The 22,234-nt window shown below is 34.5% G+C and overlaps 1 protein-coding gene across 1 annotated transcript in view; it reads left to right on the forward strand.

The window, feature by feature from the left end:
• TMPRSS15 (transmembrane serine protease 15) overlaps window positions 1-22,234 on the forward strand; it is a 63,483-nt gene that overhangs the window by 11,235 nt on the left and 30,014 nt on the right. Inside the window, 9 exon segments of the mRNA XM_067290211.1 lie at window positions 1,610-1,692; window positions 3,638-3,757; window positions 10,080-10,188; window positions 12,852-12,961; window positions 14,885-15,022; window positions 16,298-16,447; window positions 19,076-19,181; window positions 19,680-19,830; window positions 20,892-21,033. Coding sequence (XP_067146312.1) covers window positions 1,610-1,692; window positions 3,638-3,757; window positions 10,080-10,188; window positions 12,852-12,961; window positions 14,885-15,022; window positions 16,298-16,447; window positions 19,076-19,181; window positions 19,680-19,830; window positions 20,892-21,033 — 1,109 coding nt within the window.

Consider the following 22,234-nt stretch of genomic DNA (forward strand, 5'->3'; position numbering starts at 1 on the left):
CCTTTGTGAAAGGAAGAGTCAATCGATGCAGCAAACTTCACTGCTGTCTTATTTTAGGAAATTGCCACAGCCACCCCAACCTTCAGCAACCACCACCCTGATAAGTCGGCAGCCATCAACATCGAGGCAAGACCCTCCATCAGCAAAAAGATTATGACTTGCTGAAGGCTCAGAGGATGGTTAACATTTTTCAGCAATAAAGTATTTTTTAATTAAGGTATGTACATTGTTTTTTTAGACATAATTCTATTGCACACTTAATAGACTACAGTATAGTGTAAACATAACTTTTATATGCACTGGGAAACCAGAAAATTTGTGTGACTTGCTTTATTGTGATATTCGCTTTATTGCGGTGGTCTGGAACCGAACCCACAATATCTCCAAGGTATGCCTGTAGTCCATCCAGCTGTATCATCTCCCTGCACCTTTGGCTGGACTATCCTATCTTTCTTTGAGAGGAACTGTCTCTTCAAATCTGTTAACATAGAATGCTCACTAATCCATTTAGTATAAAATGGCCTAGCTTAGCTTAATAGAATTTGCTAAATCAGAGAAAATTATTAGGAAGTCTTCATGCAAGTTTCCCCATTACTAGATCTGGGAGAGTGGTAACATCTAACAGAAATAATGCTCTGTGATGGCCAGTAGTCAGCAACTTCTTCTGCCAGCAATACTGGTAGATGATAAACCACAGAGATGGCATTACTACATTACTACATCTCCCACTTTCCAGTTCTTCATGTCATAGGTTATGGGAGAGGCTCCATTAACTGTAATAACATGGGAATCATTTTCAGCTGAGGACATCATCATATTCAAGTATTCGAGTCTTAATATAGTAAATAAAATTAGTGCAGAGGCATGCTAATGCAAAGAGCAAAATGAAGACTTCTGGGGAGCTGGGAACCTCAGGGACACCTTCAGTAAGAAGATTGTTATTAAGAATGTCACTAACGGGAAGGTGTGGTGGAAGTCAGAAATAAGCACTCCATTTTTTCAGGTATTTTTACAATTTTACTATCAGTAATGTAAATACCCATATATCTATGCATTTGTGTATGTGTAAATATAGATACAAACATTTATACATATACCTGTATGTAAACATAAAAATACTGCGTAAGTTTGAGGCTCTTTTCCTCATGCTGCAATAACTGATTGGCTGAGCAATGTTATATGTATAAAAATGTACATATACATTTTAGTTCTAATACTGAAGTTCTCATAACTTCTTGTTTCAACAGATCCCGTAAATCTAATTACAAGCTCCCTGACACCAACTTCAGGTCAGAACTTTTTCATATCATGGGAAAATGTAAAAGCATTGTTGTTATTTTAATGGAAAAAAAAAGGCTACTGAAGTTACTAACAAATACTAGATAAGACTAGATCTAAAAGAACAAGACTAGATCTAAAATAACGAGGTTTAAAATACACTTGGGTTCTACATTATTTTTCTCATGTGTGTTTTGAAATTTGATCTTCAGGATCAAGATACTCATTACCTAAACTGGGATTTTTAGATACATCAAATAATGCAAATTTCTTAGCAGCCAACTAGCTACTGCTTAGTTCTGCCCAAGCAACTGCAGAGGGGATCCTAGAGAGCTAGCAGTAATGTTCTAACCTTGGACTGTGTTTACCCAGGTTCAGGACAGCTCACCACAAGCAAGTCCTTAACAACTTCAGGTAGGTAACTTTCATATGGGGAGAAGCAGGGAGGTTATATGAAACAATCTGAAATCTTAGACTTTCACCATTTCAATACATGCTGTTCTTATACCAGTTCTTTCATCCTCTTCCTACAAATACATAATACATAGATGTTCTTTTGATTCAACAAACAAGTCCCCCTCAAAGACAGGGGACTTCTGAGCATGTGCCATCTACATGATGATATATCTGGAATGTATGTTTATATATAAAGATGCTCACAGTGAGTGCTTATTTTTGCTCCCTATTATTTCTGAGGGGTTTTGGAAAACGTGACACAGATAACAAACTCTCATTTGACTTACAATGGATGGAAAACCAATATTGTTTGTATATTTGAAAACTTCTTCTAGCTTCATTAAATAGTGAAATATATAAGACATTCATAAGCATTTTCAAATGGGTCTGATGCATTTAGTACCATCTTTTAGTAGGAACACCACTGTTAATATTGCAATTTAGGGTAATTTGCTCTTTTGAAAGTCAGAACGTTTCGCTAGAAAGTGTTAATTCCTTTATAACCAGTAGATGGCAGTGCTGCTTAGTTTTCTGAACGAAAGACTACAACTGGACTTGATCATGTCCTCTGTAAACGTTTTCTTGCGTATTGAGCTTGTGCTAAACATATTCATAGATGATTGGTAGAGTTTTGTTCTGAATCTAGAATGCACAATCTCGTCTCTGTTCATCTGTGGCAATTCATTTGCTGTACCTCCAACGCTTCACTAAAATGTTTTGGTTTGGTCCAACTATCAGTTGGATGCAAAATGGCAGGTCCTTTTACTTTAAACTGTCTGTATTGCTAACACTGAAAGTGTTTTGTAAAGCCCTTTGAAATACTACAATACATTCAAATAAATTTTAGTCTTTTTCTCTGTCAGTTATACTGAATATTATGCACAGAATTACTCCGTCTGATTACAGAAATAAAGCTTTATGGAAAATAGAAATATTAAGAGACTACAAGATCAGTTTTACCAATTAATATTTTTGCTTCTTGTTTAAGAAAATTTGACCTTTACCTGGGAGTATTTACTGAAATAATTAAAGGAAAATAAAGAAAGCAAATATAGGGAGCTATGTGAACAGTTTCCCTAGTATTTAATGAAATGTTCAAGAATTGTAGTGCTTCTCTAAAGCTTATTTTAGCTGAGTGGTTTTGTTCACTTTAATATGACCTACTTCAGTTCTACAGATATCTAAGAACATGACCTACAGCATATTCTGTGTGGATGCATGTTTATGCTCTAGGGAAATGCTGTTGCTGAGATTCCACAAATTTAAGGCTTTACCCATGCATACTCTCTACCAAAATTTGGTCTTAGTTTATAAATTTAATCTGAAATTTAATTTAATCTGAAAATCTGAAAAAAGTACGGTATTTCTCCCTGGAGATTTCTGGTATTTCCCAAGCCAGTCTTAAAGGCTTTAGTTTTTCAAAAAGGCTTGTCAAAAATGGAATTATTTATCATGATGAAGTTTGACATTTTGATATACATATTGAAATTAAAAAATTGAATTGCATTTCATTCAACTAAACCTACAGATTTTTTACTGTTATTTAAACCAAGGAATAGTTTTGTCACATTGGTCAAGTATAAGAATTTGGAAAAATTCATTTTTTATGTGTAAAATAGTATATTTGGGCAGGGGGAAGAGATGGGAATTAATGAAAATTTTCTTATAAACCTACTTCAAATTTAGTTTCAGAAATGTCACTTCTCATAACTTTCTCAACTCTGTGCCAAATTTATCTTTTTAGTATGTGGTATTTCACTCAAGGCTTCTAAAAATGCAGTTTCTTAAAAGACAATAGAGTGGTTGATTTGATTTGTGCTGGAGTAACCGAAAGTAAGTACATTTTCCATTGTAGTGTAACTACATGACTGCTCTGTTGTTATTGCTGTTGTCCTTATTTCAGTTGAGTGCCTGCCTCTTGCTGAACTTTGTGCCAATGGTGTAACCTGTATAGAAAAAGATTTATTTTGTGATGGAGTCCTGGACTGCCCAGATGGTTCAGATGAATCTGAAAAAAGATGTGGTAAGAATGTAAACCACTGTAATGCAGTTTTCTAAACATACTTAAACTTGTCAATAGACTAAACTGCACAATGAAAATGAAGTCTATGAAAAATAATAATCTGAATGATTAAGAATAGTGTTATAATCTTTATCTTGTAAATGGAAACAATTTTCTTAAAAATTCATATTAATAAATAAGCTTAAATAATGAAGAAATATCACAAGCTGACTATATTAATATAAAATAATATGTAAATATAGAAACTCTTTATGAAGTTGTATGCCAGTAATATCAAATAATGTTCTATCCAAATAAATGAAAATATGACCCTATACAGATATGAAGTCACATTACCCAGTATCAGAAATCACCTAACATCATATCTGAAGCTGGGAGAGAAGTTTCTCTTGTGATGATTAGTAATGATATTCAGCCTTAAGCTGATATTATTCAAGTGTTTATTATATCCATATGATCAGAGAGTCTTACCATGTTTAGAAAATTTAGGGTTTGCAAAACCACAGTGCTTTCTTCTATCTTTCTCAAATATATTAGAATTGGTCAAATCATACAAATAATTATTTGTATCATCATTCTGTCCATCAATATTTTAGAATTATGAAGGTATCACACTTGCTCTGTTGCAATATTTCTTACTTTTTCTCAGTGTGCTATCTTCTGCTTTTGCAAACAGCATTAAGTTGGGAATATTCTTATAAAACAAATGAAAATCAGTTTTCTCTTGATAACCTTCCCTCACTAAAACTAAGTTCCAACCTGTACCATCATTAAGAATATCATCATATAAAACACTTCACAAACAAGTTTTCCCAAGATGCAAATATACTTAGATATATGAATACTGTATCTGATATATGTCTTCATAAAGAGAGCAGCTATAAAGGTATTCTCCTTGCTAATCTATCATGAGGAAAGATATTGGATTAATATTTTTTAGCCTCCTATGTAGAAAAATTAGGCAGGGAATAAGCTAACATACCAGGGCCTATTTTAAATTTGCTAAGCATAACATTAGCTTTAAAACACCTACTTGGGTTTGGCTGCTAAAATCCCCTATGCTTTCACTAAAAATATACTCTCTAAACTAAGGGTATATTGACTGTACTTTTCATTTTAGATAAGGTTATATATTTTCTTAATGTACTGTAATTAAAAATATAAAATAAATTAAATGATAGTCAATATTTGCCCTTAGAGAAATAATTAGACAGTGGTGAGGATTCTAAAGAGAGCTTAAAACAGTTCATGCTGAAGGCAATAGGGAGAGTTTCTTTCTGTTTCAGTGGGAACAAATTTAGATCAGTGTGGCACCTTTTTGAAAACAACTGTGACACAAACATTTGAGCTGCCGGGACCACAGTGAAAGGTGCAAGAAGATGATGAGAAAATCATACCAGCTTGAGACCTGTTTGGTTTTTAACTGAGCAATTTTATATCCTTTGGCACCAGTGGGTTAGGAGGAATCTGGAAAGCTTATTTGCATTCTGTGAGAATTTCTTTCTAAGCTTTCCTGGGAATAACGGTGGAGGCAGACTGGTCTGAGCTTTCAAAAACGTGTAAAATGCTGGGCTCTGGTTTAAAAACAGGCAAACAAAAGACCAAAGTTTTTAAAAGAATTTAAGTATACTCACTCCAAGCCTGATACTGAAGGGTGGTGACATGCTGACACTTTCTGCCAGAAGTGGAATTTTCTTGAGAAAGAAGGTGAATTGCAGACCTGCCCATTACCTGCACTTTTCTGAGCGCAGCCTGCTCAGAAGAGGAGGGAGGCTCTAACACTCAGTCCAACCTTTTGGGTAAAACATCCATCAAAATACTTAGGTAGAATATCCTTTGAAACGCATCCTGTTTATTGTAGCGACTGCATCCTGCCATATCATAACAACAATGGGCTCTGAGCAGTTCACTCTACAGGTCGGGGATTCAGAAGGTCCTAAAGTAGCTTCAGTTAGATCTCTGTTCCACTGCAAGTGTTGATGCAGCACATTCCCAAAGAGTTATTCAGTCATTCCTCTCTACCATCATACTGTTGTTTTTTTGGGATGTGGGTTTTGTTTTGGGATTTTTTTGGTTTTGTTTGGGCTTTTTGTGGATATAGCTAAAAAAGAGTGCAGATTTTTTAATATAGTTAAAAAGCAGTATTATGGATCTCATCAAAATGAATGCTTTTTGGTTACTTTAAATGATTAGGTCTAGGTTTACAAGGTTTGCTCCCATTTTGTTGAAGATCTTACAATTACATCAGTTATGTAGGAGAGAATTTAATTGACATTTCTACATTGGTCAATACAGACAAAAACCAGCTCACCTGCCTGCAGTTAAAGCTATGTAGACATAACTCAGTTCTGCCCTGGAAGAGAGTGGTATTCTTGTGGTTTGAGGTAGGAATTGTGCTTGAACTCTTTAGCAGAGCAGTTCAGCTGAAGTACAACCTCTTATGCACATGGCTTTTGGATCTGGTTTGCATCTCTTCCTGAATCACTACCAAATATAAGTCCTGAGTGCCCTGTTCCTCTGAATGTCATGATATTATTTCTTGATCGTAGTCACATTTCTCCAGTCAGTGAAAAAATGCACAACTGAGCTGAAAATTTTAAAATGTGCACGCACCTGAAAATAGGCAGGATATCATAAAGAAACTAGCTGTGGTTACAGTCCACTCTAGGGACCTGGATGACTTGCCCCTGTTCATCTTCACTGATGCCTGGCATTGGCAAGAAATTCATTCAGTTACCATTAGTTTGGCAGTTTCAGTTCATAACCTTATGGAAATACCAGAATTCTGGCTGGAGGAAAAATTGTTACTCAGGCTGTCACCCTTACTTTATGTTTTGCATCTTAAAATTTTCCATCCAAAAACTCATAGCTTCTCCAAACTTAAATATTTAGGTTTCCTAGCAGACTTCGCAAAAACAGTGAAGCAAATGGCAATAAGACATATGCATGTTTGGGATACCTGCCAGTTTTTCTACCTCTTTGATTTTTTCACTTATGTCTTATCCCTAGAGTGACTTAATACAGTCATATAATAGCTGAAATTATCTAGATTTTCAGAAGTGTGTCAGAGTTTTACAATGAGGTTAACAGCCAATTTATAATTCCTGTTACAAGCACTCTTGCACACAACGGAGCTGCTGCCGGTTAAACAGCTCTGATTGTTTTTTCTATCTTGATTATTATTCCCTCTAGTATTTCTGAGTTTAGCATATGTTAGTGGTTTTAAAATACAGGATAGAAGGGTGAATTTTTAGTAGTCTCTTCCTGCCTTAGATAGAGTTCAATGAAATTTATAAGATTCTCAGCAGAGATTCAGGCAACTGAATACCTTTATATTTTGCTTTCATTGATTAAAATTATCTTGAAAGGTTTCTTTCTGGCTCTGTGATGGAATGCAGTAACAAAAAGCCATTGCAGCAGTACAGTTAGCAATTTCAGTGAAAGGGTCTCCAGAGAAATGTGGAAAGTCTGAACGGCATCTATTAATAATGGCCAGTATTGCTGAAAAGCAGCCATGTAGCACAGAAGTGTAAGTAAAGGGAGGCTGGAGGCTGAGCACAGGAGGTGTTTCTGTTTACAGGCTCCAGTTATATATGTCTAGGGTAACATTTTGTGATTAACTACCTCACAGCATCACTACTGTACTGAGATTAACCATATGTAAACCGGGAAGTAACGTACTGCCATTGGCAGAGAAAGAGCACGTCAATTGAAATGTGTGGGCTTGATCTGACTTTTTTCTAGTTCAAGAAGATTCTCCCTTGAATTCAATGATAATAGGATTACATCATCTAAATGTGCCCCATATACTATGTAAGTAAGTAGAAATGAGCAGGGAGAGATGCATGTTGGGAAAGCCATGAAAGCGATCCTACAAAAGACTTCTCCTATCTCATTAAGAGAGCAACTGGAGCTTTTTTGAGGGCTCCAGGAGGAGGCAGAAATGTACTCACACCTGTGAGGCTGCCAACCTCTGACCACAGCTGCCTCCTTGCTGCAATGAGGAAGCACTTGGAGCAACATCAGATTCTTCAGGGAAATAGGACCAGTTCCAACTATCTTCATTCTAATTCCTGAGATGCTAAGCTTTTAGGCCAGAGATGAGCACATTTTTTCTTGAATCTTTTTGTCTGGTTTCAAGTCACTCAATGTCTCATAAGAAATAATAAGAAGAAACAAACAAAATAAGAAGAGTAGAAATAAATTGTGGAAGAGAGCAAACTTTTATCATTAATTTCATTAGAATGCTATATCTTTTCTATTATTGTCAGTGCTATAAACTTTATGGTTTATAGCACAAACTTTTTTGTAAGACAAGTCTTGTTAACCACTTATTAAGAGTACTACTCTTTTGCACGCTTTATTAGTAACATGCTGAACACTTTCCTTAGAAATTTTCATAGAGATCCATTGTTTCATGTATTCTTCACAAACTAATAATGGCACAGAGCAGAAACTTCCATTTCACATTATCATTTGCTACCATTTCCATTGACTATCAAGTGCTGGGATCAGCTGCTTTGCCCTTTGTGCTCATGTTTCTGATGCTTCCCTGGGTTCCTCCTACCTGTTACTTTCCATTTGGTGATTTCATGTGGAAGTACATGTGCTGACACCTGAAATTCATACCACAAATACGTCCAAGGATTCATTTTGGTATAGATGAGGAGTAGTCTGTTGGGTAGTAGATAAATGATTTTTTTTTTAATGTCTGCATTTAATATCTTGATTTCTTCTTTCATTCTGCTGTTTTAGAATGTTATATAAGTATTACCTTTAGAAAGATATCTGTAATGTTTTCTCTGCCCAGTAATCAAAGAAGTTGGACTACTGCTTTTTCAGAGAAATGGTTGTAAATATTAGCCCATTGGTAAGGACAGAAAATACATGAATTCAAATGGGCAGAAAAAGTATTTCTATACCAATACCCAGCTCTGAAGTTCTAATTTTTTCTGATAAAAAGGCTTTGTATAATAGCAATTATCTCTGTTATGGTCCTATTTTCATTATGTATTTAAAATCACATGCTCTGTTTTCCTCCCAAAGCCCATGAAGACTGCAAAAGGGAATATAATTTTATTCCAGTTCATGCATTAAAAGTAATATCACTAGTTAATTTCTTCCTGCACAATCTTTATTATCAGCGTATGCCTGAGCCTGACAGAAACAAAGTTTGATTTTCATATTCCATGTTGTATTTGTTGCAATGGTAGTCAGAAGGAACTTTGCATTTTTAAGATGAGCGGACAAAGAGATTCAATTTATAATTTTATATTATCATTTCCCAGAGGAGGACTATGTTCAATAAAACTTCCATTTAATTTTCAATATGATTGATTATTCACAATTTGAATAGCCATTGTAGGTATGATTTCATTTCTGATGTTAATGAAAAACTCTATCTAATTTCTGATTATCTGCCTCAAATTGATGAACTTGTCCTTACCTCTCCAGATAATCATGTATGAGACTGATTTTATCCTTATTTGAAAGCTCTGTGATGCTTTCTGAAAAACTGAGGAAAAGCCATCCTCAGACAGAATCTTTCCATAATGTTCAGTGAGGATGCAGCAAAAATTTCAATAGTGCTTCAGTGTCTACCTGAGTAAAATAATTCTATGTAAATGTAACATGTCCAACCTTGCTGAGGTTTAGAAATACCTTTTTTTTTTAATCACTGATTTTTAAAATTAAGAACATGCATAAAATGGAATAGCAGCACTGAAAAAAACAAAACTAATAAAAACCTTTAAAAAATATAAAATGATGGATGAGATTTACTTTAGATGAATGAATTCGATAGCTGGCAGGAAGCTTGGAATAAATAATTATTTCTTTGAGTACTTAGTAATATGTAAGGCAAGGAACTAGGAAGCTCATAAAATTAGAGATAGCAATAGTCAACCATATCCCTCCTTGCTTTTATTCATGTAATATCAAATTGTTTTTGATAGTGCAAACACAGCTTCCTGATTTAAAGTAGCAGTAGATAGGAACTATTAAGGCAGGATCCTGTTTCCTTACAAATGTAAAAAGTAAAAATGAAAGAAAGTAAGTATGGAAATAGTTGGATTGTCTTTGACTTAAAAGTGAATTATCTGTTCTGCTTTTCTTCACATATAGTACTCTGAGATCAAATAGTCATAGGAATTAGAAATGGGAGTAAGCTGGTAGTGGGTTTTAGTTTATCTCCCCCTTGCAGCTTACAAAGCATTTGCTAGGTAAGACATGTAAGCCAGTAGCTCAGGTTGCCCTCATTTTGGCTCTACTTCTGTTTTTCAAATGGCATTTTGACAAATGTTCGTAATTATTTTTTTTACAGCTGCAGTTTGCAATGGAAAATTTATGTTGACTGATTCCTCTGGGTCTTTTCACTCTATGAATTATCCAAAACCATACAATGCAAATATTGTTTGCCAATGGATTATACAGTAAGCCATTTTCCAACAATTTTCTACCGGGCGTTTGTTCGATTGTGAGATGATATTATTTTCTGCACATCAACCTTATGCCTCTTTCATTCCCGAATACCCCATCCTGGCAAATCTATAATAGCATTTTCTTCATTATATTTGCACAGCTTCTCTTTAAAAACTTGCATGCCTAAAAGCCATAACTATATCACTTATTTTACCACATACAAAAATTCTTATGTGTGATTTTCAGAAATCTTGTGTATTAAATGCATGCACAGGAATGTATTTGTAAGCTCACAATAAATCACACAACTCTCTTTATAAATAATTGCAAGGTATGCATTTTAATGTACTACAGTAAATATTAGTCTTTAGATAATGGTTTTATATAAGACATCACTGTTACTAATAGATGGAATTTTAAAGAATTCCCTTGTGATTTAGGGATACATATTTCTTTTGGAAATCAATGGTACTTGTGCTCCTATGTCATTTAGAAGTATATTTTAAAGGTACCTGTGTATCATTTGAAGTAATAGCACAAAATGCCTTTCATGTCCTAGGCACGAGATGTGGGAATTTTTTAATCAAGTGTAAATATGTACAGGGAGGGACAGCTATCTGAACTTGACACTCCAGGTTCTCTTTATAGCCCAGGGAGAAAACTGGGTAACCGTAGTATGTGATAAATTTCATCCTCAAGCAGACATCTAAAATACATTAAATACATCACAAGTTTGAAGCTCCTGAAAATCCACACGATTGTCAATTCAGAAGTTACAGCTTTACTGATATTCAGTGTTGCTTATTATGGCTTTGTAATAATGGCCATTCTTTGATTCTTAGAAATATTAATTTGGGAAAAGAGTTTCAAAAGAGATTAAGGAAATGCCTTTGAAACTCAACACTTGGACTTCTCATTTCCACAGGCTCCTTTGAAAGCTCTAGCCTCTGAAGTTGTCCAGGTAGGTGAAGAATACTACTTTCCTCTTCACCTTGACACTTCAGGAAGAAGTCTTATGTTTTCCTCTGTTTAATACATTTGTTCCTTCTCAGCTTCAGCAGTACAATTTGCAAATAATTATGAACTACAGCTGGTTTTCAAATATAGTGTGTGTCATAGGAAAAGCACAAGATTGTATCCTGTGGATCATAAGCCTGACTTGTTCCATAATGCTTGGTGTCACACAATTTGAGCATAGTAAATAATTATGTCTCAGGTGTGTTACTTCCTTATAAGCTATCAATGGGAGCACTCTAAATTTTTGCATCAAAGGCTGCTACAGGTACAAGAGGCATTGTATTGAATAGACATCTATATCTGTCTACATAGTTATCAGAAACTTAGTTTTGGAAAAATTTGTGAGTAATTGCAAATAATACAGTTCAGGTTTTGCAGGTCTGTGTAATTAGATTGATCAATGACAAAGGCAACGATCTGGTTTTATTTTCCAGTTATTTGCTTTAGAAAAATCTGACAGTGCTGACAGTAAAGTCCTGAAAAAATCAGTAGGGTACTCAAATTTTGTCTTCTTTCAGAGCAGAATGGTTTCTATAAGGGAACTTTTTGGATTTTGCAGTAACCCATAAGAGACATTTTGTGTTATTATTTCTATTACCCTTTTAAAAATTTGTTAAAAATCTCCTTATAGTTCATTGAAGATTTGATTTATTTTCCACCTTTCCTTCTATCTGGAAAAAATTCCCATAACCTTCAGTAAAAGCTTTTACATTTTCATTCCTCTAATTCTTTCCTGAATGATGATGTAATTTCCTCTCCTTTTAAAAGCAAGAGCAGTATGTTCAATATTTCTCCAAAATATTAGCTCCCCATTGCCTTTCAGCTACATGTTTTACTCCTTTCAGTACCAGGGATATTTTTTTCCTGTGGAGAAGCAAAAAACCCCAAAACATTAGAAGATTCATTGTAACTTCACTGGGCCTCTCGATTCCAGAAAACAACAAATAATGGTATAGGGAGCTAAGCCGACTATAATAATACATTTTCAGAATACAGACTATCATATCTGTTTAGTTGGAGGGGAATGGGAGAACAACTGAAACTTAGATTGCTAAAAATAGCAGCAAAATAGAAAACAGCATTTTTTACACTTTAGTTAAAATGACTTTCACTGGGTAATGGTTAGGCTTGATAACATGTTCCCAAACAGTAGTTTTGAGATCCCCAAATCTTCATTCAAATTCTGGTTTTGGCATAACAAACATTATTTTGGACTTTCAGGAGATAGATTTTGGTATCTTGCTATGCATATTGATACCATACATAATTCCTCAGGAAGGCTACCTGAACAGTAGGATGTTATCCATCAGTAACATGTATTAAAGAATGAATGTAATGAGCAGCAGAGAAAAAGACTGCCCAGCTGAATATTAAATTCTGAATTTTTAGAAGATGTAGTCCCCAAAATGTACTTCACTCCAGTAGCTAAAGGAGTGTTTCTATTGTTACAAAAGGTTTATGCCCCTTTCCTTTGGTAATTTTACAACTAGAAATTCTCCAAATAGTTCATTTTGATTAGTCCCCTTTTAATGTAATTTCACTTTTTTTTTTCTGAACTGAAGTTCAGCATTCAAGCAAACAATTAATTTACTACAGTCAAAAAAAGATTATTGAAGAACATAGAATTCTGAAGTTTGTTTTTCTGTCATTATCTTAGAGTGCCTCAAGGATTATCCATTAAACTGAACTTCACTTCTTTTGATACACAACCGTATACAGACATTTTATATATTTTTGAAGGCAAAGGACAAAACAAGATTTTAAGAGGTAACGTTACTTTTCAGCCAATTTTACTTTTCCAGTAATAAAATCTAAGTAGTAAAATAAGTTTTCTGAGGTGAAAACAAAAGACAGAGAGAGAGTGTGCGTGAATGGTGTGTGTGTGTGTGCATATGTTTAAGTGAAAGAATGTGTCTCTGAACAGTTTTCTCTGTTAGGTGATTGAACTGGAAATGCTTATTTTCTCTTATGAAGTAATCAGATAGATGCCTACCTAATACATAAAGAAATCTCTAAATTTTTAAGGTCCATTTTGAACAATCTTAATAACTTGACTGGGCACGTGGTCTGTGGGGCCCATGTTTCATTGAAAATATGTTGCCCAAAGATCCTTTAACATTACTCACAGTGACATAAAATGAAGGCATTTAAACTGAAGTTGATGGGAGAAGTACTGTGATGCTGCCATGTTCATTATTTGCATGGCGTTGCTTTGCTTGAGCCTGGGGATACTGATGATCACTTCCCTCTATCTCTATATTCTATTCTATAGAACTGGGATTTTGTCTGTTTTCCACCAGATTAAGTCTATTCAACTGAGTTCTGTCACATATGAGGGTTTATACAGATACTTGGAGATACTTCAGATGTTTTTGGAAGCAGGAGGAGAGTGTGAATGAGAGAGAGTAAAAGAATCTTGAGATAAAGAAAGGAGAAATTCTACCCCTTTACTACTGCTCTGAACTTAATCCCTTTTTAGGATTTCAAATTGCATGTGAGGCATTGTTTCAATATTTTTCTCTGAAGCAACCATTAGCTCTCATAATTTTGAGGACTGCTATGGAAGTGACTGGTGATATTACAAAGACATAAAAGGAATGTCAAGGAATGTCCATCAGTGGATTGCCTAAAACCTTGCAGTTTGAGGGATAGATCACCAGGTATGGGAAATACCAAATGAAAAGGAAAGAAGTATTACAATACATCTGCAGATTTAGACTTTCCGTTTAAGTAAATAAAAATAACCTGTAGAGGAGAAGGAAGAAGAATGCTTATATAATTCAATTGTACAAGATGATGCCCATTGTCTTTCCTCAGTAATTCGGCATTATGTTAAATTTATAGTATTACATGTAGACAAAAAGTTTTGAAAAAGAAAACACACAGAAAAGGAAACACTCTCTATCTGAAATTGGGCAAGGACTGCTGAAAAAAAAGAGTGGAAGCAAACTCCTTTCACAGAACAGGAAAGAATTCAGGATTTGCTTTGTACTGAATACAGTGACTAGTCTGACTGTTGTTGCCTGGAGCCATATCAGGTTTATTTGGGGGAGTAGTTACTTTGCTGTATTCTCATTTGTGTCAGTCCTTTCATTTCGCATGTACAAAAGTTGTATGTGTGAATTTAAAGTAAAAATTTAGAAATATTGTAATTGTTCCTGTATATTTCTTCATACATATATCACAAAATGAAATTACTATGTAATTTCGTAGTTTCTTTACTCCTTTAAATACTTTAAGTGTATGTACTGATTATTAAACCCTGAAAGTAAGTGCATGTAATAAAAATATGTAGTCAACATTGTGATTATAGAGTTTCAGAGTGCATATATATAAAACTTCAGAATATTTACAGCATAGTGTGCATGGATATGAGGATTATAGTGTTGAATATATGGTTGTTATCAAACAAAAAAGCATGATCACAGTGTAATATAAAAGACTTCTCCTTTAGTTGATACCCATATTGAAGCTATGTGAGACAGGATATGTAAAATAATTATGGCAGGCAAACAGCTAAATGCAGTTCTGAGTTTTGAAGGTGTTTTAGGCAAGATGTACAGTACAATAGAGGGAGTGTTCTTCAAGACTCAAAAAACTAGTCCACTCTATTTTTATAACATCAGTGAGGATTTTATTGCACATGGGATTGTTTTCTCTCTGACAATTTTATTCTTTATTTATTCTCAGCTTCTCTCTCAGGGACAAATCCTGAAACAGTTTACATTTTTTCTAATGAGGCTACAGTAAAGTTTCAAACAGATTATTCTGAAAATCATGATGGTTTTAACGCATCGTATACTGCATTTGATACAAATGAGCTAAACAGTAAGTTTTTTTTATTTTTTTGTTTGTTATTGAGAACGCTTGATGAATCTGTATTTTCAGTTTGATAAAGGGAAAGAGTGGAGATGGAAAGGGAAGAATCATTTCTGGCCTCAGTCCTGTAACTAGATTCATTCTGAGAAACTTCTTCCTGCCAAAGATCAAATCATTGATATCAGTAGGACTGTCCACAGGCTTACAGTCCTGGATCTAGTCATGGGGTGAAGCCTTATAAAGTTTAAGCTGTTAAAATAAAAGAGTAAAAGTCTGGCCGTATTTCCTTGGGTTTCCTCACAGCTGGTTTATTCACTACTGAACATAGCAGAATCACTGACACTAATCACTATTCTGTGGTCACCAGGCAGTGCCTGTTACCCAGAGTTTCTGAAGTCTTAACTCATTGCTACAAGTAGTAGTGCCAAGTGGTTAAACCAACATTCAGGAAGAATCCTGCTTCAGTGAATAGACATTGGGAAAAAATCCAGATGGAGTAAATCTACAGTGATAAACAAAATGCAAGAATATGACATGCTTTGGTATTCTTAGTTAGGAAAGACTTAGATGAAGATTGGGCAAGTGGAAGCTAAATTTAGGCTGCTAAATTTTGATGGGTGATGTGACTAGGAAAGGATATGCTGCAGGAAGGGCCAGCAGATTCTTGTCTTGTGGAAACTCTTGCTGTGGGCTGACTGCATTTCAAGGCACCGTGAAAAGAAAGACTGAGAGAATATTACAGGAAGGAAAGTGATGAGGATGCCACAGCAAATATATAAGATTGAAGAGAAGTGGTAAAAGGCGAAGGACAAGTAAAAGGGCATTGCTGGTACATGGAGCACATTATTTCACTGCTGAGTATTCAGGTGGTAGCTCTGAGGGAGAGCCCTTTCACCTGGAGCAGCCCAGGCCTTGGTTAAGTAAAGGGGAAAAGAAAGGGGTTAGCCATTAGTGTTATCTGTGCAAGGGGTCCTCTCTCATTTTCAGCCACCAGGCTGCTAGCAAAGGATCAAGAAATAGGGTTGATTAATGAGTGCAAGAACAGATAGGGCCAGCGCTGCTGGTGCTACCACACCATTGGTGATCATGTATTGCTTGGCAAGTACAAATTACAGTTTGATTTGAGTAATGTTGCTACTTAGAAGAGCAAACTGAAAGTCATTGTGGGCTCCAGTTTTCAAACACTTTTAAGCATTTACATTGCTTGTTGTTCATTCTTACGTAATTCTGAACAAATACTTAATGTCTCTGTCGTGCTTATTAACTGGAAGCTTTTATTCACAGATGATGAGAAAGTCAATTGCACTTTTGAAAATGGCTTTTGTTACTGGAGTCAAGATTTAGATGATGATTCAGACTGGGAGAGAATTCAGGGCCCTACTTTTCCCTTTATGACTGGTCCTGATTTTGATCATACATTTGGCAACATATCAGGTAAGGTCAACTACAAATTGCTTGTAGGTTAAAGTAAAAGCTTTCTTTATCTTATATTATGTCACTATATGACAGATTCATATCATAGTGATACTTTCGGGATGTAACTTTATCTACCATGAAGAGATGTGATGTTGAATCAGATCTTGAATTAGGGCTCCCAGACAAAAAGCTTTATGCAACACTTTATTACTTTATTGGCAACTTTATTGCCATCTTGTGTAAATATACCAAAAGTAAAAATAGAACTAAAGGAACATACTAAGTGATAAAGTGTGAGGTATTGAAGTGTTTCAGTGCTATTAAGATGCCAAAAAGCCTTATCTGAGAAAGATCTTTCTATTATGCAACAGTATCATAGGTCAAATAAGTTATGTTTATCTTAAGAAAAAACAAACATATTTACATTTTAGGGAGATTACTTCAATTTCATCTGTACCTGCTTGTGACAACCTCATGGTTATCACATGGTATTCTGATTTCTGTATGGTGCATAGGGCACCTATGTCCCCAGTTACAATTGCACACTATGAAAAATAATTTTCAACACACGTATGCACAACACAAACACTACAGCAACTGCTGTAGCAGAACAACTTAATTGGAAGAGTGATCACATCAAATGTGGGTTTTAATTAAAGAGATGATACTGCTACGAATTGGATTTGGAGTGTGTATCATGAATGCTCATCCCAGAATTTGATTCTAAACGTTTGTTTCTGATTCAATAGAAAAACAAAAGTATCTCTTTCTGAGCTGATTTGTCAGTGCAACTAAAGCTAGTTAACATAATTTGAATTTTGCAATGACCATAGGTATTCTATGCAAGACTTACCCAGAATTTATTTAGTGACAATTAAATAACTGGAAAAAAAAAGCAAATTATTCTGGCAGATCTTACTTACAGGAAAAGAAAAATATTATTCAATATATTATTTGATGGGAGTTATTCATCTGTCTCTGAGTAAATGCACATTTTCTAAACAGTGTTCAGAACACTTTTATCTTCATGCTCAACTCCTAGAACACAAATCAGCTGAAAGAATATGAAATTTATTTAATAAAACACTCAGATGATTTCTAGCTGTCTTGAAAATTTATTCTAGATGGTCTTTGTTTCACTGTGCTAGATCTAAGCTGACAGTTCTATATGCAATGTTGCTATTGTTCTGAATATTCATATTTCTGCTACCTCCATTTGATGTAAACATATGAGCTGGCATTATTATTATGTAGATATTAAATATCTTGAGTGAGACAGTGTAATTTGGTTTCTCTACTCTTGGAAAGCAAACGGGAGTTAATACATAGTCAACAAGCCTCAAAACCAAAACAGTATAATACTTCAGACCTCCACTTGAAAAAAATTGTTTTCTGTTCAAATTAAGCTTAAAACTCAGTTCACTTTTTCCACACCTGACTGTATTATATAGTGTTACACTTCATTCCAAAATGGTACAGGCTATGTAATAATTTATTCTAACAGAAAAAGTGCCAAAGGAAAACCACATTCATTACTAGACAAGATTTCCCAAACTGTTTCATTAATTCTCTGAGCATTCAGAAACAGAGAACTGTGTCTCTTTGGATGTATGAAGACCTTTTCTAAATAAGAATGCCATGCTCATTTTCTCAAAGCTAAATACCCTTTTTAATTCATGCTTTTCCAAGTCAACACAAGAAATGAAAGAGATGATTCAGATTTCAGACTAAAGTTTCATGTATTTGAACCTCTCACATGCAGAAAGCCAGATAATCTATGATTATAGCTAAAAGAATAATGCAATATAATACTATGCAAATATAGTATATAATAAATTATATATATTTATAAATTATAATTTATTTTAAAACTCTGTGTATGTATATTTTCATTCATATATATATATATATATATAATATGTAGATAGATAATATAAAATCTAAAATTACAGCCATGATTTCAATAAAGCAAGAATTTTATTTGGGGACTTTTAAAGTTGTACCTAATTTTGCTTTTCTTGTGGCAAACCACAGTGCTTCTGTACTCTGGTCTCACATTATATTTCCATATGGCAGAGTCCAGACTTCAAGCTGCAAGGAATTGATTCAGAAATGGCTGACAAACAGATTCCCCAAATGATATATTTTTCATGTTGATGTTACTTTCCATTGCTATAAAATATTCACTAAGGCATTCTCTTTCTCCCTCCCTCCCCATCCTGCATTTCCCATTATTATATGGATAAAAAGTATAAAATGTCACAAAATCCTTCTGCAAAGCCATGAGCAACTGTCAAACAGGAATACGTTTTTATTAACTAAGTAGAAATAACTCAAGTGAATTCCTGACTTTGCTGAATAAAAGGTAAATCTCCCACTGATTTCAAGAGGGCTAGTTTCCAATTTCATATCTAGTTCTGAGGAACATCCTGCAAGCCTAAAAGTTCATTTTAATATGTTGTTGACTGATAAACATAAATTGGGATAATCATTCACTTTTATTGGGTCAGGAATCTTCCAAATCATTTGGCTCTGTCTGTGCTTTTCCATTTGTTACTACTTTTAAACACAAACACTTGTTCTCATTTAAAAAAAAAAAAAAAACAGTTATTCTATGTCCACTAAAATATGTTCATTATTTTACAGGATTTTATGTTTCAACACCCATGGGATTTGGATTATTCAGAGAACTGAAAGTCCGGATTGTGAGTTTGCCCTTGGTCTCTTCAGATCCATCTTGTCTAAGCTTTTGGTGTGTTGTCTAACCTCTATAGATTAAATAATTCCTAAGCATATGATTTTTTTAAGACTAAAACCAAATAATTTTCTTTCAAATGTATTACTAATCAAAGTCTGTGTACCAGGAATACATGACTCCTTCTATCTGGATTTCTATAATCAGACTGAGACTCTAAGCCTGATACCCTGACTCCATTATAGGTTTGAGTCTTGCAATTAGCTTTAATGTAGCTACGTTTTTACCCTCCATCCAATGTTCATTTCTGTAGAGAAATTATATTAAGAATCTCTGAAATGTTTTGGCCATGAAGCTTAACTAGAGCTCTACTGAAAATATAGCAAAATGTGAAGTAAAAATCTAAACATGTGATTCATTTTGTTTTCATGCTCAGCACAAATTAGTCCTTATTTCATAAATTGTTTGTAAAATTAAAAATTAGATATTTCTTCCTGAAATTTGAGGAATTTCACTTTGATCTAATAAAACAAAATGATGCTGTTACCCCTGTAGGTATCACATGTATGGTGCTGATGTTTACCGTTTGAGCATTAGCATAAGTAATAAACATGGTGTGGAAAAGAGAGTTTTCCAGAAAGAAGGAAACTATGGAAACAACTGGAATTATGGACAAATAACTTTAAATGACTCATCTGATTTTAAGGTTTGTCAAACTATTAGTCTTTTTTTTTTTTTTTTTTTTTAGCTATATCAATATCCGAGTTTTCTGCCAAATGAACCCAATGAACACAGCTCCAAAGACAATATCTAGTATTGCTTACTAATGCATGCTATCAAATACATATTAGTATGCAGAAGACCGGGGTCCCCATTTGGATTTTTTTTTCCTTGGATTTAAAGTATTATTATTGTCCATTATAATAAATAGAAAATCTTAATGTTGTCACCGGACCATCAATGTTATCACTGAAGAGAGCTTTCCACAGAAGAAAAGAGTGTTCAAAGCCTATCAAAATCTGAGGAGATCTGAAAATCTTGCCAGTGAATGAAATATGAAGCATTTATCCATGCCAAGACTCAAATTGGAACTTTAGATTCTGAAGCAATATTTGCACTAATTAATTACAGAAGAGCTCTCTGGAAGCGTGTTGCAGACAGAAATGTATTTGGCACCAAATAGGTAACAACTGACCTGAATTATCTGTGATCAAAGAAATTATTCTCTAGGAAACTTATATGAGACCATTACTTCAGCAATTCTGTACTGAAAACAAATTCTTTTTATAGGTATTTGGGATGGCTTGTTCTGTTTTAGTGGTTTTTATCAATGCAAAAGCACTGCCAGAAAGAGGCATTTACCATCTGAGGAAGCAAATGCATCTGTGACCTGGTTATGTCAGATTTCTAGGAAATGTATGTTATATGATCTCAGGAAGAATATTATACTTAGCTGTGTGTTTCACCATCACAAATTCTCTGGTAATGGGATTACTTTAAATATGTGGATGTTAAAGCACAAAAATAAACAAACTATAGGTAAATCAGATTAATTAGTTATTCATGGAGCTATGTCATTAACCCAGGAGAGGGTTTGGACTGATGAGAAAATAGTGATACAGAATGTTGTGTGTTAAAGATGATACGTATTTCTCTATTAAAAAAAAATAAAGTTGAATAGTTTTAAATTTTGTTAGTCATTTATGAAGATGAAAAATATTTCATTAAGTTACAAAATTCTTTTTTTTTTTTTTCCATGAACTTCAGGTTATTTTTGATGCCTTTAAAAGGCCTGGTCAAAGCGATATTGCCTTGGATGATATTGGCCTGACAAAGGGAAAGTGTAATGAAAGTATTTATCTAGAGCCAACTGTGGTTCCAACTTCTCCTACTGTGCCTTCACTTCCTAGTAAGTAAATATTAAATTACAATCAATTACCATTTCCTATTAGTGTATTTGTGTTTGAGTAACTCGGGATTTGGAAAAATTTTCCTCATCTTTATAAAGTTCTCTCTGCAGCATTATGAAATTCTCTTCAAGATAATGTGTTAGGGATCCTTTCCCATGGCTCCATTGATAGCAGTGGAACTGGTAGATTCACAGCTTAAGTTATCAGTACGTTAGCTTCTCAAACTTGAAGAATTAAAGATAACTGAAGAATTCAGAATTTGTCTCTCAAATCTTAAGTTAGTGAAGCCTCCAGAAAGCCAGTGAAGGAGAGGGAAGAAAAAAAGAGACAATTACTACCTTGAAATAATAAGCAATATAGCAGGGGAATAAGTACATAATAATATGACTGTAGATCTCAACAGTAAAACTTTTCCAAGCTCATACATGCACATGTGTGGGCTTCAACAAAACCAAAAATCTTATGTTTATGGGAATAAATCTATAATAGTGCCAGACTGGTTTAAGAATGGAACACAGTCTATGTGAGTGTCTAATAACCAAAATGGAAGTATCATCTGGAACAAAGCTCACAATGAATAAGTTCTTTCCAATATGCATTTGGCCATGTTGTTCTTCCTACTGTATTTGGGTACACTAAAAAAAAAAAAAAAAAACGCACAGTATTTCCGTCAAAAAAATCTGAATAGGAAAACAGAACGGAAGAGAGTTAGCAGTTCATATGATTTGGGAGGAAACGAATGGAGGAAAAGAAACAATCCAAGGACTCTGTCTGCTAGTGAGAGGTTTTAATTTTTGCATTGATTATGAAATGTTTCAAAACCAAAGCCTAATTTTTGCAGTTTTTCTTCTGTTAACTTCTCCCTGTGGTAAGGTAGGAGTGAAAAGTAGCTGTTCACTCTAGTAATAATAGATGGGTTTTTTTCCTGCCTGGTGAAGCCTCACAATTTCTCACTATATCCTCAGCACCCCTTCTGAACCTTACGTCCAGTGGGAAATGGGGGAAGGGATTTTTTTTGTTTGTGCATTTTTGCCGTCTTCTCCAAGTCAAATAAAGGTTAATTAAATACAAGCAATTCTGTCTCCACCTATAGTACATATATTTTTTCCCTAACAGACTGCATGGCTCACTCCAACCCATCACATTCCAGAGTATTTTAGAGGAAGACACAGAGATTTCTTCCTCAGACTTCCTCAAAAC

This window comes from Apteryx mantelli, chromosome 1, assembly GCF_036417845.1.
Source record: "Apteryx mantelli isolate bAptMan1 chromosome 1, bAptMan1.hap1, whole genome shotgun sequence".
In the NCBI taxonomy this organism is placed as follows: Eukaryota; Metazoa; Chordata; class Aves; order Apterygiformes; family Apterygidae; genus Apteryx; species Apteryx mantelli.